General features: G+C 64.3%; 3 protein-coding genes across 4 annotated transcripts; 1 reads left to right on the forward strand and 2 right to left on the reverse strand.

Moving 5' to 3' along the window:
• Positions 1 to 14: 14 nt before the first annotated feature.
• Positions 15 to 2,463, reverse strand: AIP (aryl hydrocarbon receptor interacting protein). 2 transcript variants are annotated; one of them, XM_049820375.1, is made up of 6 exons: positions 2,321 to 2,463; positions 1,978 to 2,157; positions 1,518 to 1,706; positions 1,208 to 1,384; positions 955 to 1,096; positions 15 to 844 (listed from the first exon to the last, which is right to left on the reverse strand). In XM_049820375.1, exons 1-6 carry the CDS (start codon positions 2,417 to 2,419, stop codon positions 639 to 641), a joined length of 993 nt encoding a protein of 330 aa, XP_049676332.1. In that variant the 5' UTR covers positions 2,420 to 2,463; the 3' UTR covers positions 15 to 638. The 2 variants fall into 2 exon arrangements, with proteins under 2 accessions (XP_049676332.1, XP_049676333.1); XM_049820376.1 differs by having other exon boundaries at positions 772 to 844; positions 963 to 1,096.
• A 1,764-nt stretch (positions 2,464 to 4,227) lies between these two features.
• Positions 4,228 to 8,884, forward strand: LOC126047104 (antigen WC1.1-like). Its single transcript, XM_049820325.1, is given in 14 exon segments — positions 4,228 to 4,263; positions 4,298 to 4,364; positions 4,367 to 4,681; positions 4,771 to 5,088; positions 5,183 to 5,485; positions 5,569 to 5,883; positions 6,064 to 6,372; positions 6,452 to 6,763; positions 6,859 to 7,242; positions 7,326 to 7,469; positions 7,607 to 7,702; positions 7,916 to 7,999; positions 8,306 to 8,446; positions 8,637 to 8,884. Coding segments are annotated over 14 exon segments (2,940 nt in total). The 3' UTR covers positions 8,753 to 8,884.
• Positions 8,885 to 8,990: 106 nt separating this feature from the next.
• LOC126047418 (NACHT, LRR and PYD domains-containing protein 3-like) lies at positions 8,991 to 15,544 on the reverse strand. Its single transcript, XM_049821023.1, has 8 exons — positions 15,481 to 15,544; positions 14,355 to 14,650; positions 11,956 to 13,657; positions 11,254 to 11,373; positions 10,449 to 10,619; positions 10,018 to 10,191; positions 9,739 to 9,909; positions 8,991 to 9,594 (listed from the first exon to the last, which is right to left on the reverse strand). The coding sequence occupies exons 2-8, from the start codon at positions 14,635 to 14,637 to the stop codon at positions 9,363 to 9,365; spliced, it is 2,853 nt and encodes a 950-aa protein (XP_049676980.1). The 5' UTR covers positions 14,638 to 14,650; positions 15,481 to 15,544; the 3' UTR covers positions 8,991 to 9,362.
• Between the last annotated feature and the right edge of the window lie 1,348 nt (positions 15,545 to 16,892).

The following is a 16,892-nucleotide window of genomic DNA, read 5'->3' on the forward strand; positions in this document are numbered from 1 at the left end:
CAAGTGCCTGTGACTATTTTTACTTTTGTTTATCTTGGCATAGCACGACCAGAGTTTTATATAGATAGTAGTAACAAGCAGTTATTCTATATAAAATATTTACGACGCTGACATGACGATGTAGTATGGAGGAAACACCGGCTTGGGATGATAGCAGCAGCCTTGAGACGTGACGATGCAGGACGTGGTGTGGCATACAGGGGTAAGAGCTGGGGCTGAGGCTTGGCACTGGAGCCCCTGTGGCCGTAAACAGCTTGGCTAGGCCCAGGGGCTCAGCCCAACATAAAAACATCAAACAACGAATAAAAGAACTTGGCAGAGAGCAGCAGGCTTGAGCTTGTGTCACCTCACGCGTCCCTTCCCGGCGTGACGATGAGCATAGTCTAAAGCCCAGCAATGAGCTTTGCCTTTAGATTGCGCTTCAACCGTGCGCTGCGATTGCTATACGCTGCTTAATACTGCGACTTCAGTGCACTGCTGTGTCACCGGGCCGTGGCGAGCTCCCGGGCCACTTCAAATGACTTCAAATAAGTAAAATTTGTATTAAACATTAATAAACATCAATGAACATTCCACATGTGGAATATCTAAAAGAACCTGTTCAGAGAGCGTTGGGCTCTCCGCTGCGGCCATGGACTCTACTGCGAGAAGATGCCCTTGAAGCGAATCTTGTCCTCGGCGTCCTTCTCGCGCAGGCGGGCTTCCAGGCTCCGCAGCTCCTTGGAGACGACGGGGCGCAGCGAGGGGTCGAGGGCCAGCACTTTGGCAAAGTCAGCCTGCGCCTCCGCCACGTTCCACACCGCCGCGTGGGCCTTCCCCCGCTTGAAGTAGGCCTTGACGTTGTCTGCGGGGAGAGAGCTGGTGGGCCGGGGGAGAGCGGCGGGGGCCTCCCCGGTAGCCACTCGCCCCACCGGCACCCACTGCGGCCGGCTGGGCCGGCCCGCGGCTCCTTACCCTCATATTTGTTGAGAATGGAGGAGCAGTGATCCAGCACCTCGTAGTATTCCTCGCACTGCAGCTTGCATTGGCAGTAATTTAACAGCAGGGGTGTGATCTTCTGGTCGAGCTCGATCCAGTCCGGAGAGCCGGGCTGCTCCTGCAGGATGAGAAGGAGGGAAGAGCGTGAGGGGAAGCTCCCAAGCCCTGCGCTCCAGGAAGAATGCGGGGAGACCTACGTGCACCCCAGAGAGGGGCCAGGGAGCCCCACCTTCATCTGCAGGTTCTTGAGACAGGCGATGGCATCGTAATATTTGGCAGCTGCCTCCTGTACCTTGCCCTGCCGGTACAGCTCGTTGCCCTCCTTGTGAATCAGGGGTACGGCCTGCAGCTTCTCCTCATCCGTCATGGCCCACGGGTCCTGCTGGTAGGAGCCGGGTGCCTCCACCTGCCGGCACCCCGTCATGAGAGCAAAGCCTTCCTCCAGGCGGGGGCAGAGCCCCAGCCCCCTCCTGCCCGCAGTCTCCACCCAGGGTGGGTGTTTGCGGCCCCCAGCCGCCCCTCCCGAGCGGGTGCCTCACCTTGAGCACCTCGATGTCAAAGATGAGGGGCTGGGGGTTCTTCTGGAGCTCGTCGAGGTCGGGGTAGCCCAGGGAGTAGTGCTCGTGCAGCTGGGCGATGCTGCAGCAGTGCCGCTGCCCCTCCAGCGGGTCCTTCCCTGCCGCGATGTTGCGCAGGCTCTTGGACACCAGTGGGTAGAGCACCACGTGCTGTGGGGTGGAGGTGGCGGTGATGGGCCGGGACCGCACCGGGGGGACGGGGACGCCGCCGGCCTCGCACCCCGGTGAAGGGCTGCGCCACGTGTGGACGCGGCGCAGGCCCCGCCCCCTGACCCACCACGCCACGCCCCCTACGCGTAGACCCCCGCCCCTGGAACCCACACACCACGCCCCCCAGCCGCAGACCACGCCTCCCAAACCCGCACGCCACGCCCCCGGGAGTCTCAAAACCCCGCCCCACTCCGGCCCGGCCCCGCCCCACCTTGGCGTCGCAGCGGAAGCGGGCGCGCTCCCCCGGCCTCATGGTCCGCAGCGCCGCTTCCCACACCGGCAACTTGAACTTCTTGCCGGCGATCAGCTCCATGGGCTTCCCCCGCGCCCGGCTGTCATCCAGCGGCGTCTCCTCATCCCCGCACCGCAGCGTCCGGTAGTGGAAAGTGGCCTGAGGGGGAGAAGTAGGCCGCGGCGTCACCATAGCGACCGGGGGTGTGGGTGTGGGGGAAGGACGACATGGCGCATGCGCGCCTCGCTCGTCTCTCCCTCCCCCCCCCCCCCCGCCAGCCCTCCCCCCCTCCAAGCCCCGGAGGCGGCGGTGCGTCCCTGACCTTGGTGCCGTCGCGGAAGTCGGGCAGCGGCCCGGTGCCCTCCCGCAGCACCTCCTTGTACACGCCGTCCGCCCGCAGCTGCTCGACCTGCTGCGCCATCGTCGCCCCGCCGCTCCCCGCCCCGCCTCGTCTCTCCTCGGCCGCCTCCGCCGCCGTTCGGCTCTTTCCGGAGAGGAGGCGGCCGCGCGGCGGCGCCCCCTACCGGCGGGGAGTGGCACTCGGCGCTGGGGCGGGGACTACGGGGCAGTGGGCGGGGCCAGGCCCGCCGGTGGCGGGAAACGGTTCCCGCCCTGCCCCGACACCCCCTCACCCCCCCCTACGTTCAGGATACCGGGGCGAGGGGGGGGATTCCGGGATAAAAGCCGGCCCTGAGGCTCGTCCGCGTCCCTGGAAGGGCCGCGGGGTCTGGTGGGGGACGCCCCCGGTGAAGGTCACCTCCCGCTCTGGGGGGACACACGCCGAAGCTGCGTCGTCCCCCACTTTGTGCCAGTCCCGGCAGGGCCACGAGGGTCAGGCAGCCGTGGCGGGTCCACGCTACGCCATCCCAGATGCCGCCGGCATCAGGGGTCAGCCCGACACGCCGTCCCGGGGCGAAACGGGGGGGACGTTTGCAGGTGGAGGGTTCCCGGTCCCGCACGGAGGCCGGTGGCACGTGGCGGTGCCGCCTGCGCTGCCTGCAGGTGTGCCCCCGCGGGGAGATGGCGGTTCCCACCAACGGCCGTCGTCACCGCGTGCCTGCGGCCCCTCGGCCACCTGCAGTTCCTGGCTGCCGCCGCGCCGCCCTCCTGCAGGTCGCTGGGCCCTCGCACCGCCGCCACGATTTGGGGCTGTTATCGCGCTTATGGCGGTTTTGCCTGGGCTCGTGCAGCTGCAGCCGTTCAATGCGAACCCGCTTGCCGCATCACCGCCTCCTCCCCTGCGTCTCTCTGGCCAGGCCGTGGCCATCGGCACCGATGGAGCCTCGGTGGCTCAGCCCCGTCTTCGTCCTCACACGCAACCGAGACCTCCAGGGATCTCTTCCCTTCCACCTCCTGTGCCCGTCGGTCTTTGCTGGTGTTCGGTCCTGGCTTAACCAGGCGGTTGTCACACACCCCCCCCCAGCACCGGGTTGGTTCCATGTCCCCCCCCCCCAAGCAGCGTCACCGTGGGCAGATGCCGGCGTGCAGAAGCACGGCGTTATCGGTAACGCTGCAGGTGGCCGGGGAGCCGCGTGCGGTCGATGCCGACGCCGCGTCCCCGCCTTGGGGGGGGGAAACGGTCTCCTTCCTGCCCGCGCTGCGAGGCGGGCGCGGGGGCACACCTGCAGGCAGCACCGCCATGTGCTGCCGGCCTCCGCGAGGGGCCGGGGATGTGCCAAAAGCAAACGCCGCGGTGAGCCTGGGGGTTGCTGTCACCTCGGTGCCCACCCCCCTTCCCCCCCCGGGGTCTCCAGGTACCCCAGGGAGCAGAGCACCCCGAGAATGGGTGCTGATGTGCTGGGGTCTTCGGGCTTTGCACCGCGCCGGTGCTGAGGGCGGCCCTGTAGAGGCTTTGGTAGGTTTTGGGGTGAATCCTGTCGCCATCAGGACCGGGCTCTTGCCAAGCTTGGGTGGGGCAGGGTTGGCCCCACGGGGCGACACGAGTGGGAAGGGTCCACGCGCCCCGTGCCGGCCGCAGGTGCCCTGAGAGGGGGCTGGCTCCCCCCCCCCAGGGCCATCCGGGTGGCGAGGTGCGTGACGCCAGAAGCGGAGCCGAGCCTCATATTTGGGCATGGAGCAGGTTATTGGAGGCCAGGCCCCCGTCAGCCGGGAGATAACCCGCCTGATAACGGCTCAAAAGGTGCTGCCGTCTCCATTGGCTCCCGGCTGCGGCGCTGCCGTATATATCACCCACCCCGCACCGGGGTGGGGGGGGTCTGGGACGGCAGGATGGTGCCCATCGGGGTGCTGGGGCTGCTCCTGTGTGTGCAGCTCTGTGGGGGTGAGCGCCGGGGCAAAGGGCAGCCGTGGGGCAGGGACCCCCCCGAGTCCCGGGCCGGGCTCAGCACCCTTTTTGCCGCAGGCACCGGAGAGCTGCGGCTGGTGGACGGCGGCGAGCGCTGCGCCGGTCGGGTGGAGGTGAAGCACGATGGCGAGTGGGGCTCCGTCTGCAACTACGACTTCGACTGGGACGCCGTTTGGGCCACCGTGGTGTGCCGGCAGCTGGGCTGCGGGCAGGTGGCCAAGGCGTCCATCTACGCTCCGTTCGGGCAGGGCACCGGCCGGATCTGGCTCCAGCCCTTCTTCTGCGGGGGTGACGAGAGGACGTTGCAGGACTGTCCCCACTTCGGCTGGGGACGGCACTTCTGCGGCCACAGTCGGGACATGGGGGTGACCTGCACAGGTGAGGGTGGGGGTGGCTGCGCCGGGACACGCGCCGTGTGCCGGGACATCCCTGGGCAGGGCTGAGGCCGTGCCGGTGCCCCGGTGCAGATGCGGTGGAGCTGAGGCTGGCGGCCGGCGGGAGTCCCTGCGCCGGGAGGGTGGAGGTGAAGCTGCAGGGCCGCTGGGGCTCGGTGGCGGATGGCAACTGGGACATGAAGGAAGCCGAGGTGGTGTGCCAGCAGTTGGGCTGCGGCTCGGCCACCAGCGCCTTCGCCGCCGGCAGCCGCTTCGGCAAAGTGGATGGCCCCATCAGCCTGGCCGTGATCAACTGCCGTGGGGACGAGGCCACCCTCTGGAACTGCGAGGTCCGTGGCTGGGGACCCTACGTGGGCGTTCACGACTTCGACACCGCCGTCATCTGCCAAGGTAGGAGCCGGCCGGCGGCAGGGGACGCACGCACACACACACGCACCGGTCCCGGCACATCCCTTGCCACTGACCCCCGTGTTTCTCCCGGCAGGGTTTGCCCGGCTGGTCGGCGGTGATAGCTCCTGCGCCGGGCGGCTGGAGGTGCAGCGGGGCCGAGCCTGGGCCAGCGTCTGCGAGGACGGCGTGGACATCGAGGCCGCCCGGGTGGTCTGCCGGGAGCTGGGCTGCGGCGCGGTGCTGGCCGTCCCCGGCTCCGGATGGTTTGAGGCGGGAAAGGGGCCGCTCTGGGACGAGGGGTTTAATTGCACCGGCACCGAGCCCCTCCTCGCCGCCTGTGCCCGTCGGCCAGCCCGCGGCCAGGGCTGCACCGGCCATGCCAGCATCATCTGCTCCTGTAAGTGCTGGGGGTACCGGGGCGGGGGGGGTCCCGCACTGTTGTGTGTGTCCCCCGCCGCCCCAACACCCTTCCTGCCACAGCCTACACAGGTTTTCGGCTGGTGGGCAGCAACTCGAGCTGCGCCGGGCGGGTGGAGGTGGAGGCGGGGGGGACGTGGGGGTCCCTCTGTGCCACCGGCTGGGACCTGCCCGACGCCCACGTCCTCTGCCACCACCTCGGCTGCGGTGCCGCCGCCGCCGTGCCCCCGGGAGGCTTCTTCGGCGGGGGGGACGGGCCGCTGCGGCGGGACACCTTCGGCTGCGACGGGAGCGAGCGGCACCCGGGCGAGTGCCCCGTGGTGGTGCTGGGGGAGCCCGCCTGCCCCCCCGGCCACGCCGCCGCCGTCAACTGCTCAGGTCTGTATGGCACCCGCCGGGAAAAGCCTTAAGGGGCTTTTGGGACGCCCCAAAAATAGGGAGCGGGGGATGTGGGGCCATCTTGGGGCGAGGGAAGGGCTGACCCGGGGCCTCGCCATTCCCTCGGGAGCCCTATGCTGCTGGTGCCGCGGCCACACGGCACCGCCGGGGATTTTGCAGGCATTGCTGAGCCCCCGCGGCTGGTGGAGGGCGAGAGCCGGTGCGACGGGCGGCTGGAGGTCACGGCAAGCCCCGGGGTCTGGGCCCGTGTGCCGACGGGGCCGTGGGACGCCCGGGGTGCCGACGTGGTGTGCCGGCAGCTGGGCTGTGGCGTGCCAGAGAAGGTCTACGGCGTGCCAGGCTCGGGCACCGCAGGGCTGCGGGGGCTGCGGTGTGCTGGCACCGAGGAGAACCTGGCCCAGTGCAACGTCTCAGGGACGGCCGCCGAGCCGACCGGCAGCCCCGAGGAGGTGGCCGTCGTCTGCTCGGGTGAGTATCCCGGGAAGGGCTGGGGGGGTGCCGGCACACCGATCGGCCGCCCCAGCCTGGTCCCCTCCGTGCCCCGCAGGCAGCCGGCGGGTGAGGTTGGCCGATGGCCCTAGTCGCTGTGCCGGGCGAGTGGAGGTCTACATCAACGGCACCTGGCACAGCGTCTGCCAGGAAACCTGGGGCATGTCGGATGCCGCCGTCGTCTGCCGCCAGCTGGGCTGCGGAACGGCGCTGCCGGCGACCGGCTCGGCTCGCTTCGGTCCCGGCACGGGACCGCTGTGGCCGGGTACCGGTGGCTGCGCCGGGACCGAGGCGTCTCTCTGGGACTGCCCGGCCTCGGCACGGCACGGCTGCCGGCGCGGTGGCGGGGCGGCTGCCGCCGTCTGCTCAGGTCAGTGCCATGCGCCCTGGGATCGGGGACCGGGGATCGGGGGGCTGCCTGGCCGGGCCATGCCGTGACCCCCCCATCCCCGCACCCCCTTGCAGAGCGGCTCTCCCTGCGGCTGGCGGGCGGCAGCGGCCGCTGCAGCGGGCACCTGGAGGTCTTCTACAACGGCACCTGGGGCCGCGTGTGCGCCAGTGGCACCAGCTCCGCCACGGCCGCCGCCGCCTGCCGGCAGCTGGGCTGCGGGGACGGGGGGAAGCTGGTGGTCAACCCCACCCGGGATCCGGTCCCTGCCTGGTTGGCCTGGGTGCGCTGCGAGGAGGGGGCCCGTTCGCTCTGGCACTGCCCTTCGGCACCATGGCACCTGGAGGCCTGCAGCTCCGGCAGGGACGCCTACGTCGCTTGTGATAAGGATGGTGACGGCACGAGCGGGACGCCCACCCCGTCCCCGAGGAGCCGCTGCCCGGACGGTGCCACTTGCACAGGTAATTTTGCCCGTCCTGGCAGCCCCCCCGTGCCGGGCTGGCCGGGGTCCCCCTCCTCATGCCGCCTGGCGATGTCCCCGCAGTTGTCCCCACCGGCAGCACACCGGCGGCGGCGGCGAGGACCGTGCCGGTGCCAACGATCCTGTGCGTGGTCCTGGGGTTGCTGCTGTGCCTGGCCCTGGGCGCCCTGGCCGTGCAGGCGTACCGCGGCTGGGTTCGGCGCAGAGGTGGGTCCCCGGTGGGTGGGTGCCGGGGCAGAGCCGCCTTGGGGGGGTCCCGGGGGTTCCTCTGCCGTGGGGTGGCTCAGTGGGGTGGGCAGCGGGTGACCGCCATGGCCCCGGGTGAGCGCTGCCTGTGGTTTCAGGTCGCGGCAGAGCCGCAGACACCGTCTCCGACGCCATCTACGAGGAGCTCGACTATCCCCTGACGCCGGAGTACCAGGAGGTGCCCAGTCGCTCAGGTCGGTGCAGCCCCCCCCCAGTGCCTGGCAGCTCTCCCAAAAGCAGGGGGGCTCTGCCCCAACGCAGCACCAGGTCCCGGTGGTGCGGTACAGGCTCACGCCTGCGGCACGGGGGCGTCCCCCGCTCCCACCGCGGCCCGCTCTGCGGCGAGGGGCCGTGCTGCCCTCGGTGCCGGCTCCGGCCATCCCCAACAACCCATCCTCCCCCACCAGGCTCCTTGTTGGAGGGGTCGGGGACGAAGCTGCCGTATTACACCGAGGACAGCGTGGAGGAGGGTGACCTCAAGGCGGCCCCAGGTAGGGGCACGGGGGCAGGAACCCGGTGGGGACCCCTGGGGAGAGGGGACGTAGCCAGGCTGGGGAGCCAAGGGGACACGGCCCCCCTGCCGTTGCATGGCGAGCCCAGCTCAACTCCTTAGCGTGCAGCAAAGCAGCACCTTTCCCTGCTGATTAATCCCTGCTGCGGCTCTGGCTGAGGGGTCACAGCCCCAGTGCCACCAGGACACCCCCGGTGGCATGGCCGGAGTGGGGGGGGTGGGTGGCACAGCCAGGCTCCTGCCATGACCTCCAGCTCACTCCTGTCCACCCCCGTGGCTGTCCCAGACACCCCTGCCCTGCCCAAGCACGGACCCCCGGATGGCTACGACGATGCCGTGGCCGTGACAGAAGAGTCCCCTGCTCCCGACACCGGGGACATCTCCGAGGGGGTGGCACAGGGGAGCTGGAGCTGTGACCAACCCACAGGTAAGAGGGGCCACAGCCGCCCTGGAGACCCACCTCTGGGGCGGGGAGGGGGGGGCTCTGCTGCAGTGGCGGGGGGGGAGCAGGCAGCAAATCCATGGGGGCTGCGGCAAGACCCCAGCCAGGGTCTGGCAGGAGGGGCACGAAGCAGACCCCCCCACCCCAGAGGCACCGGCCTTTGCTGTCCCCTAAGGTGGGAGTAACCCCCCGCCAAGTCCCCCAGGAGCCACAGGGGACCCCCCGACACAGCCCCCAGGGAGCACAGACTATGACGATGCTGGTGTCGGCACGCTGGGGACATCGCTGTGAGGATGCCTGGCTCTCACCACGGAGTCCCTGGGGACACGCGTGCAGGGTGGTGGAGCTCTGTCCCCAAGAAAGGGTGGCCCTGGCCGTGGAGGTCACCTCTCCCTGCCCAGGACTGCAGCAAAACAGCTCCCGTGTCCCTCCCACGAGCAGCGCTGCAGGGATTTCTTTTTTTTATTTCACTGTGAATTTATCTTTTTTTTTTTTTTTTTTTCTATTAAAACCCAAAACTGGCTGGAGACTCGCTTCCAGGGCTGGCACCTCGCTCCCAGGTACATCAGCCATCCCTCGGGGATGTGGGGCAGGAGCTGGACCCACAGACGCGTCCCTGGCATGGTGGGGACGAGGCAGGGGAGCACAGGGAAGAGCATGGGGGGGGACATGGACTCCTGGGACTGGCCCCAGGGCCTTTATTTGGCATCAGCAAACACCCACACGGCAATTCCCGCCGACACGTGTGGGGAAATGGGAGAGGGAAGAACGTGGACCAGCTCTGCCCCGACCCCCAGCAGATGCAGGCAGGACCTCCTCCCTGTGCCCCCACTCACGAGACAGGCTCAAACCCAGGGAGGCTTCCCCCCCCCGCCCGGCGTCAGCAGCACCAAGAACTGGGCTAGAAACGGCTCCGGTTGTTGCAAGGACCTCTCCTACAAGAGGGGAGCACCTTTCTGCTCCCCGGCCCCCCCATGCCCGGCAGGACCCCACGGTTGAAAGGCAGCCGGGCCATGGCCCCCGGTTGCGGCGCGTCCTGCTCGAGCAGGTACCCGATCTTCAGGTCGGGCTTCAGTGCCCGCAGGGCGGCCAGCTCCTGCAGCACATCTTCGTTTAACCCGGAGGTGCTCAGTCTTTAAATAGAGGAGGAAAAGGAGAAGAGCTGTTAAAAACCCCCCACCCTCTGCTCTCCTGGGTACCAGAGCATCCCCTCTCTGTCCCAGAGCATCCGACCCTGGGATGCCGGGGCTGGAAGGGGGACGTGCCAGGCACCTTACCCCAGGGCCTGCAGCGGGCAGGCGGGATGCCGGAGCTGCTGGCAGAGCTGCAGGACGCCGTCGGCTCCCAGCTCGTTGTCGCTCAGGTCCAGGCAGGTGAGACGAGGGCTCTCCACCAACCGAGCGGCCAGGGTTCGGCAGCAGGCACCGGTCAGCCGGCAGCTCCCCAGCCTGCGGGACCAAGGCAAACGTGGACGTGGGGTTCGACCGGCTGGTCGGTGACCTGCTTTGGGTGGGAAGGAGGGAGCACCGGCCGGCCCACTGCCCCCAGCACCTTACCGCAGGGTCTGCAGCCGGCAGGCGCGGTTCTGGAGCCCCTCACACAGCAGCCGCACGCCGGCATCGCGCAGCCCCTCGCTGAAGGACAAATCCAGCTCCTCCAGGCGCGGGCTGGCGCCCAGCACGCTGGCGAGGTCCTCGCAGCAGGCGCTGGTGAGGCGGGAGTACCGCAGCCTGCCGGGGACCCACGGGAAAGACCCTCAGAACCAGCCCGAGGGTCCCCGCGGTGCCACCCCACCACAGTGAAAGTCCCCACGCCAGTGCTCCTGCTTTTGAGCCCCTCGCCCTGGGAGAGTGGGACGATGCCACTGGGATAGTGGGATGTCACTCCAGAGGGACTCTTTTGGGGTACTTCCCCGTGGGTTTGGCCGCCTGGGAGATGCCCGCGGGGTGCTGGGGGAGGGATGCCGGGGGGTACCGAGGCCGCTCACCGCAGGACGCGCAGGCGGCAGCTGGGCTGCCGCAGCCCCTCGCAGAGCAGGCGCACGCCGCCGTCGCCCAGCGTGCCGTCGCCCAGCTCCAGCCGGTCCAGGCTGGGGTGTTCGGCCAGCAGCGCCGACAGCTCCGCGCAGCAGCTCTCCGACAGCCCGCACCACTGCAGCCTGGGGTGGGCGGAAAGGGCCGCAGAGAACGGACCAGCTCGTCACACCTGCCCCGCCTGCCCACCCCTCCGCCACCCAGCCAATCAGCATGGAGAGACCACACCCACCTGCCACATGGCCAATTAGCATGGAGGGACCACACCCACTCTTAGCATGGCCAATCAGCATGGAGGGACCACAGCCCCACCCACCATGCATTCAATCAGCCTGGAGGGACCACACCCACCCACCCCACTGCCAATCAGCATGGAGGGACCACACCCACCCACCCCATAGCCAATCAGCATGGAGGGACCACACCCAACCAGGGCCAATTAGCATGGGGGACCACACCCACCCACCCCACGGCCAATGAACATGGAAGGACCACACCCAACCAGGGACCATTAGCATGGAAGGATGACACCCACCCCATAGCCAATCAGCATGGAGGGACCACACCTACCCACCCCATAGCCAATCAGCATGGAGGGACCACACCTACCCACCCCATAGCCAATCAGCATGGAGGGACCACACCTACCCACCCACCCATTGGAGGGCCAATCAGCATGGAGGGACCACACCCACCCATGGCAGATGGGGTCCCGCCCTCGACCCCCAGCCAGGTGCCGGCCGAGCGCGGGTCTCTTACCGCAGAACCTGCAGGTCGCTGCCCGGGTGCCGCAGCGCCCGGCAGAGCGGGTGGATGGGGGAGTCTGGTTCCTCCTCGGCGAGGGGACGGGGACATCCTCCGGCTCCCGAGGCACCGGAGCTGCAGGGAGACAGAGCCCCGGGGGGGGGGCACGGGCAGCCCTCACCGGCACCGGGAGCTCCCGGCTTCGACGCCGGCACACCCTCACCATGACCACCCCAAGAAGAGCTCGCCACCAGCTCACGGGTGGTCTCCTCCGGAGAGACCTCCGTGGCTTTGGAGAGGCAAAGGATCGGAGCGTTACTGCTGGCGTCACCTCCTCCCAAGCAAAGCTCGGGGCGCGCTTAAAATTTCGGCACGGGGGATGTCCCCTCCCTCCGCAAGCGGGAAGGAGGACGCGAAGCCAGACCGAGACCCTGGCACAGATGGGGGTGTTCAGGCCGGGGAAGTTGAGCCGAGAGGCTCCATCTCCATCAATCCCACCGCACGCTGCGGACAGAGGAGCCTGCACGATCCTTATTCTCCCACAGTTCTCCCCAAGAGCAAGTAAAATCCTCCGCTGAGGAACTAAACCCCCAGGGAAAGGACAAGCTGGTGTTTGGGTGGAAGGACCTGAAGTGCCCTTAAAAACCATCCTTTGGAGTGGAGAAGGAGAAACCTTTGTGATTTTGGGTCGCTAGAGGAGAGAGGGAGAGTTCTTACCAAGGCACCGACATGGCCAGCTCTTCCCTGGGACCCTGCTGGACGAAGGAGCATCCTCGGAGGGTGACGCAGCCCAGCCCAACCCACTGCCTGATGCAGAAGGAAAGAGCCATTTGGTCGTACAGGGTCAACTTGATGTCCTGCAAGTCTATCTCAGTGAAATGACCCAACGCACTTTGCACGAAGCTTTTCTCGTTCATCTCAAACAAAAAGTGGAAAGTGTCCAACTCTGAAACCTTCAGCGCTTGGCCGGGATGGGAGATGCCTCTGGGCCTCCCCTGAAGCCACCTCAGCAGATCTTCCCTGGCTCGTGACGAAATTCTGCACCCAATGATTTCGTTTGCATACTCTATCGATTTTTGACTTAACAGACCAAACAGGAACCGCACCGTTAAGTTCAAATCCTTCCTGGACTCGCTATAGCTTTCTAATAACATATTTACATCCTTCGCGAGAGCCCCCGCATCGTCGACCGTTTCCTCATCATCCTCCAGAACATAAAACATCGCCGCAAAAAACTCCTGGAGGTGCAGGTGGGTGAAGCTGTAGATGTTCCCTTGGTCTATACCTTTCTTTGAGATCTTCTCGTTGAGGAAGAGGGGGAGAAGGTCTGGCTGGTCCAAGCTATGGTCCTTGATTTCCTTCTCCTCAAAGAGGACCTTGTGCTTCCAGATGCCGTCGGCAGCCAAGGAGCAAAGCTTGTGTAGGAACTGCTGGAGGTCCTGCGGGTTCTCCCTGTCTCTGCACTTCATTAACCGGGAAAGGTAAAACACGCTCATTTGTGTGGTGGCTTTAGAGGACTCAATGAGGTTTTTCTTCTTCTTAAGCTCTTGTTCAAGGATGGTGCAGATGGTCCAGCTCATGACAGGGATGATGCACAAGCTGTAGAGGATCTCGTTGCCTCTGGCAAAGCTGAAGGCCGTGTTGGCTTTACTGTCATTCTCAAAATACCTGTGGAAATATTCCTCTCTCATGGCTGCTGAAAATCCTAGTATTTCCGCGTAATACTCACCCTCCAGGCACTGCCCCAGGCTTCGAAGAGCCGTCGGCCTTGTGGTGATGAGCAAGGAGGACTCGGGGAGAACAGTCTTCTTCAACAAGCTCATCAGGGTGGTTTCCAGAGGCTTCACTTCCCTGGGGTCAGAGCTCAGCTCATCTTCGGCCTGAACCAAGGAAAATCCCAGGGCCTCAAAGCCATCAAAAATGAACAGGATCTTCTTCTGGTCATCCATGATCTTCCCAGCCGGCGTTCGCCTGTGAGGGCAGCACTTTGAAACCAGGTCTGCCACACTCGCTTCCTTGGTAAAGGCAGTGCCTTTACAGTCTATGCAGAAGATGTAGTCAAACTGCGTGTAGGCGGTCCCTTCCACCCACTCCACCATCACCTTCCTGACCGTCATTGTCTTCCCCATCCCTGGGGCCCCCACCAGCACCACGACCTGTGGCGTTTGCCCATCTTCATCAGCTTTAAACAGTGTCTGTGCGGTGACGATGATGGTGGCTGGTCCGTTGCTGGCGTCGGCACGTCCGTGGCTGGTGCCCACAGCTTCATGCTCATCTCCGTGCTTGCTCCGAGGCTTCCTGGCGATGGTCAGGGCAGTGTAGCGGCTCTTGACGGACAGGTTCTTCCCGAGACAGGAGTTCACTTCTTTGTACCGGAGGAACTCCCGGACCACGTGCTCTCTGTATTTCCGCTTGTACTCTGCACCGGCAAGAAGCAGAGTTAGTCCCAAGTACAGCCGGATTCCCGAGGAGCTCCTAACCAGCCCGTTGTGCTCCCGACACACCGACGGGACACTTCTTTCAGTGCTCAGGGCTTTCTTAAGCCTGGCAGAGGCAATAAGGACACCGTCTGTGAGAATTTAGGGCCTCCGGTCAGTTGGGGGGGGATGTGTCCTTCTCCTCTCCCGGCTCCCCCCATCCTCCTGATCCATCAACCCCTGTTTTAACCACCCTGCAATCTTCATCCACCCTGGGAGCAAATGCAATTGCCTGGACCCACCTGCAGCCTCCGTCCCCCTCTGCTTGTACCCCTGGGGCCAAAGGCACCGTCCCTGGGCTCCCGGGATGCCTCCGGCTCCAAAGCGTTACCAAATGTGAGCTCTGCAGAGGTGTCCTTAATCCCCATCCCAGGAGGAAAGGATCTGCCTGGCTGCCTCCAGGAGGTGCTGAGACCTGAAGGCTCTTCTCCGGGAGAAGAGGGAGCCTGGCAGAAATTGGGGACAGCAAGAGGAGAGTTCACTACAGCCCCCACACTAAAAAGATCACAGCGGGACATCTTCATGTTTGCAGCCTCCCTGGGGAGCCGAAACCTGCTCTTACTGACTTCTACCTGTCTCCGGGGTCACTCAAGGGAAAGAGAGACAAAAAGAAAAGCAAAATGCACGCTGCCTTCCTACCTTTCACGTTCTCGTCCAGGAGTTTCTCCGCGAGGTCTCTCTGGTTCATCTCTTCGAACAATCCGATCGCTATGTCCATCGCAGCATCTTCGCTGTAGCTCTTGCCCACGCAGCTGACAAGTGCGGAGGGGTGGGCAGCCTCCGCCAGCGAATCCTTGGGGATATTCCATCCTCCTTCCACGTGAACCTCCGACAACTTCGTCTTAAACTCCTGAAAGTCTTTAGGCGTGAGATCTTGCAGTGCTTGTAAGAGGACAGCTAATGCACGCTCTTCCCCTGCCATCGCAGGATGTCGCCTGCGAATACCAACGGTCAGAAATCACGGCTACACCGCGGCAAGAGGTTTTGGAGCTGGGCACCGAGTTTGTCCCATACAGCCCGGTTCTTCCTGCACCGAAAAGGCTGGGGACAGTCAGCCCAGCGTGACAAGGTCACCAGGGCTGTGGGTGCTGCAGGATCTGGCTCCGTGGGGATGCCCCCCCCGGGGTGGGGCACAGGAGAGAGAAAAACACCCAAAAAACCATCCTGGGGGTTTGTAACCCGACTGGGAGCTGCAGCCCCGCCGGGCAGAGTCCCCCTGGCCCCGGGGGACAGTTGGGTCCCCTCGGCGCAGCGTGGCCGGCCGTGCCGCGATGCCCTCACCGCGATGTCCGAGCGGCGGGATGGCGAGGCCCTGCCGGAAGGGTTCAGGCGCTGCCTGAAATCCCCGTCCCGCGTACAACAGGCAGGGTTTTGCTTTTCAACAGCAGCCAGACATCCGGCACACCCTTTCCTCTTTCCCTGCCACGGGGCGACTCGCCAGCCGGCCTCCATAAAACCACCCGGATAGGCAATTTAATACCCGGAGGATTCCCGGGAATAAGCCCCACGAGGAAGACGCTGTTTTGGGGGGGGGGGGGGGAAGGCAGCTTTAGGAAAGCGCGCCGATGCTCGCAGACGCCACAGCCCCTCTCCTGCCTCTCGCCGCCCCGGTGCTGGCAGCTCACCCTCCTCCTAACAACATGTCGTGGGTTTGACTGAAAAGCCACCGAGCTGCTGAATTTCTAACCCTTCCGGAGTAACTGCGCTTTGCTTGGGGTCCCCCAGCCTTTTACTAGGCTTGTCTTGGTAAGAAAAGTCACGGCACCTTCTCCTCCTCCCTCTTTGGGACTCCTTATTTCTGGTATCGCTCTTCTCCTCCCCATTTCCAGTCTCCCGTGTCTTTAGGAGACAAGTAGCATCCTGCAGCTCTCCGGGAGCAGGTGCGACTGGAATTAGTTTCCTGTAAATTCAGGAAATCGGAGGGAAGCTGCAGTTTCCTGCAGGGATTACTGCCTGCTGCAGCTTTCACCCGGGAGCAAAGGGGGACCTCCAAGGGAGCCTGTCACAGGCAGCGTGAAGCTAAATTTAGATGCTTGCAGAAGCAGAGTAGGATAGAGAAATTAAAAATAGCTGCGGGAAACAGAGAATTAGACTGGGAGCTGTCAGAGGAAGAGGATTATTGAGGTGTTATGTATGAAAGGGAAAGGAAAAAGGAGCTGGGAACAACAGTTGCTGCCCCAGTGTAACAACTATCCCGGGGCTGCACAAAAAAATTACAGTTGTGGATTGGAGCATGGCACTTCTAGAAAGGTCTTCAAGCTTTGGATCGAATGGAAATGAAATAGCTCAATGCTTAGAGCTTGTGCTACACCAACCTTCTCTCTGACATGCACTAAGGGACCCGTAAATGCCCTTCTTGCTGAGAGAGTTAAGTCAGGTTGCCCAGCAGACAGGTAAGAAACCAGCAGCACAAAGATGGATCCAGAAACTGGGAGAAGATAGAGAAGATTTTTCTGAACCAGTGCGGAATTGCTAAGATGCCAGCGGGATGCGATATCCTATCCCACCAGCCCATTGCTGGCGAGGCACAGGTGGCTCCGGCGACGAGTCGCTGGAACTCACTGCCCAAGTTCAAGGAAGCCTCAGTGGAGGGGTGCTAGGAATTATGGTCTGGATTCAGGAGAAAAGGGGAAAATTTAACATGGGCTGAGCAGGACCTGTGGCTTTCAGTAATGGGGGGGGGGTGGGGTGGGGTGGACACCAAAGCAGAGGAGTATGGGATGTTTGGGAAATGGCAGTGGCAGGCATAGTACATCAGGAAAAAAAATGGATCAAAGATGTTAAGGGCTCTGAAGAGCATTAAAGGATTTAAGAGAAGAAATGACAAAATGGGATGGGAAGGAAAGATGGGATTTGCTGGAAGAAGTGATACCGCAGCTGAAAGGAGTGGTAGCAGGACACCGTGATGCTCCGGCGTCTCTGCCAACTCCCAGCTGGCCAAAGTCATCCGTAAGGAGGTCGGCTTCGACCCGGCACTGCCCACACAAAGGGGTGCCTGTGTGCCAAACGCACCGGGACCCCGGGGGGCTGCCCTGAGGTTGTACCCAGGAGATCTGAAGGTACCAGCGGGCTTTTGATGCAGTACTGAAGATCCCTTTATTTTAGAAAGCGATTGGAAGATGGAGCATGGACTCTTATTAGATTTTTATGGTGGTATTTTTGTCAGGAATACAAAAA

This window comes from Accipiter gentilis, chromosome 17 (genome assembly GCF_929443795.1).
Source record: "Accipiter gentilis chromosome 17, bAccGen1.1, whole genome shotgun sequence".
NCBI classification, from domain to species: Eukaryota; Metazoa; Chordata; class Aves; order Accipitriformes; family Accipitridae; genus Astur; species Astur gentilis.